We start from the raw sequence: 11,087 nt of genomic DNA on the forward strand, positions 1-11,087 counted from the left end.
TATGTTGCTTGGAGACGCACACCAGATGATATGGATTCCGTTGGCACTATTATTATTTCGTTGCAAAATAGAACAAACATGATTGTTTAAAATGTAGGCTACATTTCAAATGTAAAATGTTCACTTAATATTACCTTTTTTGTTGAACTGTTGTAAAAATTAATGGCACATTTGCCATCCTTTGGATATTCCGGGAAATTTGCATTCTTGCTCGTATTTTAAACATGAAAACAATAACTCGCACAGGGTATGTGTCTTTATCGAAGAGAGTATAAATCGATCTCAATGTACAGTGCGTGTAAATATTTGCTCTTCATGCTATTAAGTTAAGATCTACTTTAATAAAGATACATTGAACAGCAGCGCGATTTGCTAAAGCAGCATATTCAGCGGCCATCCTATCACATGCACGCTGCTTGTGTGGATGCAGTCAGTTTTGACGGCTAAAGATGAGGTAAACTGATTGGATATCACGTAGTTGACCGTTTACGGCACTCCCATTTTCCTGTTTTTACATTAGAAGCGGCATTTTGCTTGTCATAAATACGTTCGGTTTTAATGTTGCTTTAAGTTGGTGTATTAAATGAATGCCAAAACTCAAAATTTTGTTCGCGTACCCCAGTTTGAGAACCACTGCTCTAAGGTAAGTCATTGAATAAAGGGTTAAGTAGGACCACATGTAAACTTACGTTTGTTCCATTACTTAACATCTACATACATAAGTTCAACCTAAATGAGATGATCGATTCTGATATCATTCCAGAGGGCGTGTTATACCACATTTACTCACCAATATATATATATATATATATATATATATATATAATAAATACTGTAATAAGCCAAATGGCAAAGATTTCTGAGTCGATGTTAGTTAGTTAACAATTCGTAAAGCTATAACTAGTTCACTTTAGAATGTAAAGACCACATAATTTAAAATTGCCTGATGTTAGCTACCTAGCTCTGTTGGTATACTGATCCATTCACTATAATAATAATTAATTATATAATGATAATAAACACGAAACGTATTTCATGTTGTTTTTGATGCTTGGCTCATGTTCTCCCTACCGTTATGACAGTTCGCTTGACAAAGGGGGCTTCCACAAGGCACCTGTTCCCTCACATAGTGCTCCCGAACCACACGGACCTTTCTACCCTTTGAGCTGTTCAAATGTAACACTTTCTCGGTTTTAATCATGAGCGGACCTTCCATAATAAACCACTATTGGTAACATTCAACAGCCAGGTTCCTCTTCTTCTTCTTCTTCTTTGACGTTTTATGGCGGTTGGCAAACCAGCTTTAGGTGCATTTACCGCCACCTACTAGGATGGAGTGTGGAGCATTGACGTTAAAGGAAAAAAAAAATAAAAAATTAGTAGTGATTTTTTAAATCCTGTTTATTAACTCTGTATCTTTGAGATACTTAAATAATATGTGAAACATTTCTATAGTCACATCTTTATTTAACAATTTCTGAAGTGAGATCTGATTTATTTCTATATGAAGTGCTTCTGTAAGTTGTACTCTTTCGTTGTCATATCCTTTACATTTTATTAAAATATGTTCAACTGTTTCAGGAAGATCACATTTACCACAAAGTCCAGACTCATGTTTTCCTATAATAAATAATGATTGATTAAGTGCAGTGTGTCCAATTCTAAGGCGAGATATTATGCCGTCTTCCTTTCTATTCCCAAAAATTCTCCTCTCATTTCCAACTGTTTTTTGAATATTATATAAATGCCGTCCTTTATTCTCACCATCCCATTTACGTTGCCATATATCTTTTAATGCTTTTTTAATTAGCCCTTTTATTTCTAATTTACTCATCGGAACATTAAATTCTATGTCTGGATGTTTTAATGTTTTTTTCGCTATTTGATCCACCACTTCATTACCTTCTATCCCTATATGTGCAGGAATCCATACAAAAGAGATAATGGTTTTTGTTTGTATTCTGAACAAACTTTGTAAAATTCCATCTCTGCTCCAGTCACACCCTAGTGTCGCCAACCGCTCTCGTCAAATCAGACAGTTTATAACAACCATCCCCGCCAGGTTCCTCCATTCTTCTTTGCCATGTTTGTCAAAATGTGTTTTTTATGTTTGATAGGAACCTGGGTCATCTACAGGACTGGAGGACGCAAACAAGCTCACACTGTTTCAAGTAGGCCTACCTTAATAATATTTTGATTATACAATAATCAAACACGGAGACAAGTGTTATTTTATCATTTTATTATTTATAATAATCTGAGAACCTACTGCCATGTTTATTCTCTATTTAGTTTAGAGCTTTTGTAAACTAAAAAATGGTCAAATATTATAGGCTCAGAAGAAAGGTATTAGGCCTGTGTCTGAAAATTCAATATGGGAAAAAGCCAATAGATGTTCTCCCAGTTCACTGCTGTGCATAGAGAAATTGTGTCATAATGCTGATAATTTCCACCATTTTGCATATACAGGTTTTGACATGATAGAATAATTATGTCAAGTAAACAACCTTCTTGAACAATAAGAAGCAGACGTACAATCCAATACTTTGCAGTTCCAATAAAAAGTGCCCAGTATAGAAATATTCTTCAGATTTAGGTTCCTTCAGATAGTCTGAAACATTCAAACAAAAGACACTACTTAACATTAAAAAAATGTTTTGATTGTTCAGTTATGTAAAATTGCCTTGTGATTGATTTGGCAAATCACTTTAAAAATGACAATGATTTCTTAATTACATCCTTTTGTCTTCACATGGGTGCAACATTAAATAAATGTCTTTGGCATCACAGATTTGTTCTCATTTTGAACGTCCCTGTGGAAAGTTGGTCATCTGGATGTTGTCTCCTTGTAGTCCTGGGTTGTAGTAACCAAATCCATCAAACTTCAGGTCTAGTGGTTCACTGTTATCCAGACAGAGAACTTTGAAAAAATGAGAAAAAATGATATGAATGAGTGCATCACAGTGAAAAAAATGATTCTGTATTACATTCATAGAAGCCCTCACATATATTCACATGGATCTTGGTTCAAAGTGATGCAAATAATGACAGGTGAGTTTTATATTACCTGGATCAGGTGACATCTCTTCCACCAGTTTTCTGTGCGAGAAATCTCTTCTGTTCCTTCGATTCAGGAAGATAAATGCTCCCAAGGCCAGGACCCCCACTACAATCCCAATGACTAGGACGATGGTCCATGCCTGCCCATTCTTGCTTTCGGTACCATCTGAAACATCTGAAGATAAACCTGTAAAGACATATTTGATGTTTATTGTAACAACGAAGCAACCCTTGACTACATTAGCGATTAAAAAAAACACATTTTGGATTGAGTAATATAGCGGTTGCCTTTACCATGAAGTTGCATGCTTAAAAATGGTCATGAATCAGTTCAGACCAACACCATCAGAGGTCTCACAATGATTAAAGATTATTAAAGTTACAATTATTAAAGAGCTTTTTTTAAGCCAGTCATTTTTCCTGCAGTTTATTAGTATACAGTACTTCAGGCCAAAACCATAAAATCTGATTCTGAACATATAAAAATAATTCTGCACATGCAAATATAACTTTTTTTTTGTCCAGTTCAGAATGCAGTTTGGACACAGATTGGTTAGAGTCACATTCACTGAAAAGGTCATGGAATTTGTTCTCCAGCAATGTCAGGTGTTCTTTGTCACATGTTCTTGGTCCACACCTGACCCCGAAAGGAGCCCCTTCCAATATCTGCAGGGTGAACACCACTCTTATTGTGAGGGAAGTGAGGTGTCAGTAACTAGACACTCTGGCCCAGAGCAGAGGACAAACAAAGACTGAAATCCAATCCAACTTGGAGGAACAGCAGCAAATATGTCTTTTATGACTGAATTGAGAAGCTAAGAATGAGGGTTAGCTTGAGGGATGAAATAAAAAGATTTGTGTGATCTTTGTGCTATGGAACTGGAGAGTGAAATAATGCTTATTAAAGGTCAAAACACTATCAGTGACCCAGATTTGGAGTGAGTATTCTATTTCAGTCAAATATTTTTGTCTATCATCATATCAATTTAACACTTACTGTTCAAAAGTTTGGCATCTGCAATATTTATATTTTAATGTTTTTGAAAGAAATCTCTTACACTCACCAAGACTGCAATATTTAAACAAAATATTTGTATTATTTGCAATAGCTGTTTTCTATTTTAATGTATTTGAAATGCATTCCTGTCATGGCAAAGCTGAATTTTCAGTATCATTGCTCCAGTCTTCAGTGTCACATGATCCTTTAGAAATCATTCTAATATGCTGATTTGGTGTTGAAGAAACATTTCTTATAACTATCAAAGCTGTGCTGCTTCATTAAAAAAAAGTACTGATGTATCAAATGACAAAACTTCTCAGTCTTTTTTATAAACTGATTATTAGTGCTTGATTAATGCTGATTTGTGAGTCTCACCTCTTTCAGAATTCTCTCTGGTGTCAATAGGTTCGGTCTGGTTTAATTCTGTATCCACTGGGGCAGGAGTCGTGACGTCTTCAGGGAAGGCAGGTAGAATTGCTGCCGTTGTAGTTGTGTATACTGGTGGTTCAGTTGGACTCACTGTAGTTTGGTTCTGGACGCTTTCATCTTTTGTTGTGGTAGTTGGACTTTTAGTAGTGCTGTTGGTGGGTACATCATCTGAGGGCAAATATCCAGAACCCGATTCATTATGGCTGCTCTCTGCTGTGGTAGTCTCAGGTTGTGGAGTGGTATATGTGTCATTAAGAGCAGATTCATTTGTGTGTTCTGGCTCTTGTGTGGAGGTATTTGTGGCTGTGTCCTGTGTCAGTGTTTCATTGGATTCTGCTGATGTATCTGAGAGCTCAGAACTTGAATTAAGTGCAATCATTGGAGGTGGTGTTGTAGCAACGGGACCCTCCGAACTAGCTTCCTCTGTGTCACTAACAGACTGCTCAGGGCTCTGATCCAATTGTGTGGAATTCTGCTCTCCTTCTTGACCAAAATAAATTGAGCCAAATGTTTGTCCTTCATTTTCTGAACTGCTCTCTGGTTTGGCTTGCGCATCCTCATTGCTTTGTATGTTTTCCTTACTTGATTGAGTGGTTATTTCCTCACTAAATGTTTGTTCTCCATTGTTGTCTGTAGTATCATCACTTCTTTTCCAGTTGTCAGGTATCTGGGTGGACACTTGTTGAAACGTCTGAAGAATCAAGAGGAGTGCAAGTGTGATGCCTAGTGGCAATTTCATATTTGGTTCCTCTACCTGCCAAAATAAGACATGTTACTGTGTGGAGTGAATGTGTATATCACAAAAACATGCCGAAAATATTCCACTATTTTAAATGGAACATAAGTTATATTGCATACGTAGACATCATGCAGGCATCAATCCAAAGATAAATGCTGCCAAAATTAATCAACATTTGGGAGAAGCGAAACCTACGACGTCTCTCTATACAAAATGAAAGTGTTCTTTCTCAGAAACCTCTGTTTAGCAGCCCTTTGTTCCACTCCCATGAGTCCTTTTCACTGAAGTGTATCTAAGCCTTCTTGATGCAAGTGTAATGTACACCATTCAACCATGTCAGTACATTGCAATAACAGAAGGTGAGCATACAATATTCTGTATTCTGTGTATGGTATACAATGTACACACCCAAACTATATTTAGATGCACGCTTTGAGTGAAATGATGACAAAACAGAACACAAAGAACAAAGCAACGTTCATACAAATACTTGTATTAATACTTAAATAAAATTATGATTTGATGAGACATAGATGTGGCATGATATCCAAAGATAAATGCTGCCAAAATTAATCAACATTTGGGAGAAGCGAAACCTACGACGTCTCTCTATACAAAATGAAAGTGTTCTTTCTCAGAAACCTCTGAAAATCCTTTTCACTGAAGTGTATCTAAGCCTTCTTGATGCAAGTGTAATGTACACCATTCAACCATGTCAGTACATTGCAATAACAGAAGGTGAGCATACAATATTCTGTATTCTGTGTATGGTATACAATGTACACACCCAAAATATATTTAGATGCACATTTTGAGGGCAATTATAACAAAACAAAACACAAAGAACAAAGTGATGCTCATGAAAATATTTGTATAAATATTTAAATAATATGCTATGATGAAACAGACGTGGCATGATAATGTCAGTAATTGGTATATATATTATATTTTGATGTGCTGTTGAACAGACGCACCCACACTTAACATGTGACTAACAGAGTAACTATTTCCATCGTCACTTCAGTTATTCCCGTTTGTCCAGTTCATCTGCCATCATCTATTATTGCCGGCCACCAACAACAGTATAATTAAACAGTGATAATGTTACAGAAATGAAAGGGTTTGAAGGAATAAAGAGTACTTGGGCTCCACATTTGTGTCCTGTTTTTGTGTGTATTTAGTATATAGAACATTTAATCTGGCATGTCATATCTGAACCACATGCTGATTTCTAGTTGCGTAATTATTTGTATTACTTACAACTAATATAAAATGATTGTATCAATTATAGTAACCCTCTGCTGTTCTTTATTTTATGGTCAGTTTATGAATTATATATTTGTCAGTTATTATTATTATATTTTATGTTTGCTGGCATTATTCTGAGGCAACATGACAAGTAAATATGAAAATTTGCCAATTTGGAAAAAAGTTCAAGCACATGTCTATTAAATTGGAAATGTAAAATATCACCATTTTAGACAGTTCTCATTCCCTCCTGGAGGAAAATATTCTATTAATAAACTTGAGATTATTAAGAATGTGCCAGAACAGGTTTCCCAGCACTGATTATGTGGTATCTCTTATGTGGAAGTGTGATACAGCAGTCATATGATGTCCATAATACAATGTACTGAGAAGAAACATGTGTGGTTAAGCTACAATATAACATATAATCCAAACATTTGTTTAAGGAATACATTTTTGATTCGTTGTTTATTAGATAGAAGGTCATCAGTGGATCCATAAAAACATACTAATATGTATAATTTATAGGTATGTGGCACCATTCGTCAAACATCCCAAAAGTAATTTATTTTTTCAGTTATTTGTAATCATGACTTCCTTCAATAGATAAAAATTTCAGTAGCCTTCATACCACTGACATCTAATACCTACTCTCCATTTCACACCAAACTAGGCCAGATGAATTTTAAAGCAGTACAACATTCCTCAATAGGCTTCTATGTATTAAAAATGAAAACTGTGTACCTACCTGAGCGCTGCCTGTTGGACTCGGGTGAGATGATCAAGGCAGATTGAAGTGAAATGGTTTGAGAGTTCAGAGAGTGTACATCCAGAGACAAGAGGCAAGGGGAGGGATCTGTCTCGCTTGTGGCTACCTGGGAACTGGCCTTTCCTGAATTTGCACCTGTAAACCACACCTTTCCATCAAACTTCCTAGATGCAAATAAAGCACTCATGTGCGTCAGTTGTAAATAGGACTGAAACTCAACGTCAATCTCCATTCTTACGTCAGTCATACACACCTCATCAGTGTACACAGGTTTACCCTGGAGCTAGGTTTTGAAGTCTTTGAACAACTAAAATTCCCTAAAGGGAGGAGCACCTGACACACTGGGCCTCCGAGCATTCCTCCCATGCCCTGTGTCCATGGCAACACACAGGTTGCTCAGACCAGCTTTCCTCCAGTAACAAAAGACACATGCTATTTTTACATGACCGATGACCATATGCATCATAAGGCTGTCTTTTGTCGTATAGTGGGGTCATAGTATGACATTTTAACAATGTCATACTGGGGTGGTGAAACATTTGTACTTCTTTATGAGGAATAGTTTATGTTTCTAATGGTTAATCATGGGCCTGAATTTAAAATATCTGTGAACAACCTGTGAAATATCATTTACTGGTAGAGTGGGCACACTGGCCAGATGACTTGCTCTTCCAATAATGGCACAGCAGAGGGCAGTGTATTATAATTTATTTCTGTTCTGTAGGGAGCGGTTACATGATTGTTCTTACTTAAAAGTAACATATTTAATTTGCTTATTACTTATTTTTGTAGTAAGTTAATGCTACACTTGTCAGGCCAGCAAAATGGCAGGTACAGCATATTAAAGGTACTATCAAAGGTGTTTTTGTTTTTTTTACGATTATCATACTTATTCTCAGTTCCAAAATGTTAACATACTGAGTATCAACAATAGTGATGGCCTGCTGTAAGGATGATAATGTTATGCTTAATATATGCCATTGTTTTCCAAAAACTGTGAAATTATAGTTACATTACAGCTGTAGAATTTTGAAGCTTGTTGAAAATTCTCTTTTTGTAAAGAAAGAAAAGTTTTGTAAATTTTATTTTAGTAGGCTAAAAAAAAATAATAAAAGAAAACGTAAATAAAATATAACGTTCATTAAAAAAATACATATATTTATAGACTATATAACAAAAATAAAAATGGTTTGTTTTGTGGCAGGACAAAAATATATATAATGTCTGGTTTGGTAAATAGAAAAAAAATTAAGCTCTGACATTTGTAATGCAATTTGCTCATAAGAATTACCCACAGGCCTTGTTGAAAATACAAAAATCTTACATTCTGTTTTAAGCTGGCTTAATCATAGTTTAAACTGGTCTCTAAACCAGGCCAAGCTGGGCCTGCAGAAATGGCCATAAGCCCTTAAATCACACATATTACCACAACCAGCTAGCTAAAACCAGCCTTTTTTTTTTGAGGTGTTGAATAATTTAAAGCATTTTTGTCCACCTTTAAATTATTATTAGTAAGTAACTATCCCTTTGTAAGAGACTACAGACTGTACTGACCCAGATTCCACTCCACAGTAGATGTTTGATCAAGCTCATTTCCCAAAATGGCTTATTTATTATAGAGAAGAAAGTCAGCAGTTAAATTCTTCTATTTGCACTATTTGTGATGATCACAACCTGAGCAAATAGTTTGATTGTAGAATGGGTGTGGGTGAACAAACTCAGACAATGGGGTGTCTCAACTTCATTAACATTGTAACACTGAGGACCTATGTGCAGGAGTTCAATAAATCCAGGAAACAGCAAGTAATCCAACATGGGCACAGCAAGAAACTCAGGCAAGGGCAGAGAGCAACCATCACAGACATTCAACAACTGACAAAACACAAGCGAAACACAAGGACTATTTATACATAGAGCTGAAGCAATTAACTAATCAGTAACCAGGGCAACTAACAAGGAAATGGGTGTGGTTCAATGAGTGTCCATGACAACAAACAAGGAAGCAGAGCAGCAGGGAAAAAGGAGGGGAACAAGGCAACAATTTGGACGCAAAACTACAAACTAAAAGTCCTTGGACACAGACACGGGAAACACAGACAGGGATCATGACAAACATACAGACCACAGCTGTTATGATAGGAGCAACATCATTTAGACAAGGCAAGGCAATTTTATTTATATAGCACATTTCATACACAATGGCAATTCAAAGTGCTTTACATAAAAGTAAGTAAAATAATCATTAAAAAATAATCCCAACAATAAAAACAAGGAATTTAAAAACCTACTGTTAGTGATGTGCTCTTAACACAAAGAAACATTCTCAAGCTTTGTTCAACCTCTTCCTCACTAAGTGGAAAATCCTCCCAGAATACCTAACTATTCCAGTACTTCACTCCCTACTTTGACCATCATAAACCAAACACAAACCAAATAGAACTCAGAGGTCCTACTTTCAACTGAGTAACCAACAAACTTGTCTTTCTTTGCCCACATTCTCATTACCTTCACATCACTTACTTTAACCTTCTGTTTAAACTTTTAAAATGATTTAAAAATGTATTTTAAATTAATTAAAACAGTTAAGAATAGAAATTGATTATACATAGAATACAGTGCAATCAGTTCGGACGTAGCACAGTGCTCATTCAGTAAATGCACAGCTAAACAGATGAGTTTTGAGTCTGGATTTAAATGTGCTAATGTTTTAGCATATCTGATCTCTTCTGGAAGCTGGTTCCAACTGCGGGACATAATAGCATTTAGCATAATAGCTAAAAGCGTACTCCCCTTGTTTTGTGTGAACCCTTGGTATTTCTAACTGACTCGATCCTAATGATCTGAGTGGTCTGTTAGGTTTATATTCAGTGAACATATCTGCTATGTATTTAGGTCCTAGGCCATTGAGTGATTTATAAACGAGTAAAAGTACTTTAAAATCAATCCTAAATATAACTGGAAGCCAGTGTAAAGACCTGAGGACTGGTGTGATATGCTCAGATCTTCTGGTTCTAGTCAGAATTCTGGCAGCAGCGTTCTGGATGAGCTGCAGCTGTCTAATGGTCTTCTTGGGAAGGACGGTGAGGAGACCATTACAATAGTCCACCCTGCTGGTGATAAAAGCATGAATAAGTTTCTCCAAGTCTTGACTGGAAACAAAACATCTAATTCCCAGCGATTCAAAAGCATAAGGAGCCGTCTGCTCTCTAAAGCTCTTGCAGTACTTTGATGTCACACACCGATCGGTCTGATGGTGATGATCCGCTTCAAGTCAAACAAGCCTAATGATTCAATGGACCGTTCATAAAGAACCATTTAATTCACTCCTGAATGAATCAGCCTTTTGAACGAATCAAATTAATGAATAAATGACTCGATGACTTAGCATCATATGACCCCTTTAATGATTATTTCATTTTTTCCTTTCTCTTTGGAGTGTTACAAGCTCTTGGTGCATAAAGAAGATCTGTAAAGACTAAAGTCTCAAATCCAAAGAGATATTCTTTATAAAAGTTAAGAGTCAGCCACACCTACCTAAAACGCCTCGTTCTAACACGCCCCCACATGTCTACGTCACTATGTGGGAAGATTTGCATAACGCCGCCCAAATGTTCACACAAAGAAAGAAGGCGTAACTTTTATTCTCACTGTAGTATTGTTCCCGCTGCCGCCATGTCGTAAAGACGCTGTGTGCTTCGTTGTAAAAGCGAAACTACTTTGTTTGGTCTTCCAAAAGAGGACGATATCCGCTCACTCAAGCCGGCCTCCGCTCACTCTAGGCCCCGCGGCCTCCGCTCACTCAAGGCCGCGGTGTGTGACGCTGTTTCGTTGTGAAAGCGAAA

General features: G+C 36.5%; 2 protein-coding genes across 4 annotated transcripts in view; both read right to left on the reverse strand.

Annotated features, from left to right (window-relative positions):
• dis3l (DIS3 like exosome 3'-5' exoribonuclease) overlaps positions 1-1,256 on the reverse strand; it is a 14,058-nt gene extending 12,802 nt beyond the window's left edge. Inside the window, exon 1 of one of the 2 annotated variants that reach the window (XM_016552886.1) lies at positions 1,072-1,256. In XM_016552886.1, coding sequence (XP_016408372.1) covers positions 1,072-1,216 — 145 coding nt within the window. In that variant the 5' untranslated portion in view covers positions 1,217-1,256. The remainder of the gene's footprint in view (positions 1-1,071) is intronic. The other variant, XM_016552887.1, reaches the window with a different exon arrangement.
• A 730-nt stretch (positions 1,257-1,986) lies between these two features.
• Positions 1,987-11,087, reverse strand: part of LOC107740449 (mucin-15-like) — a 14,403-nt gene continuing 5,302 nt past the window's right edge. The window contains exons 2-5 of one of the 2 annotated variants that reach the window (XM_016552893.1): positions 7,225-7,380; positions 4,436-5,243; positions 3,068-3,247; positions 1,987-2,920 (exon numbers count right to left, since the gene is read on the reverse strand). In XM_016552893.1, coding sequence (XP_016408379.1) covers positions 2,799-2,920; positions 3,068-3,247; positions 4,436-5,228 — 1,095 coding nt within the window. In that variant the 5' untranslated portion in view covers positions 5,229-5,243; positions 7,225-7,380 and the 3' untranslated portion in view covers positions 1,987-2,798. Of the gene's footprint in view, positions 2,921-3,067; positions 3,248-4,435; positions 5,244-7,224; positions 7,410-11,087 lie in introns of those variants that run through there. The other variant, XM_016552894.1, reaches the window with a different exon arrangement.

This window comes from Sinocyclocheilus rhinocerous, unplaced genomic scaffold, assembly GCF_001515625.1.
Source record: "Sinocyclocheilus rhinocerous isolate Xijiao unplaced genomic scaffold, SAMN03320098_v1.1 scaffold225, whole genome shotgun sequence".
In the NCBI taxonomy this organism is placed as follows: domain Eukaryota; kingdom Metazoa; phylum Chordata; class Actinopteri; order Cypriniformes; family Cyprinidae; genus Sinocyclocheilus; species Sinocyclocheilus rhinocerous.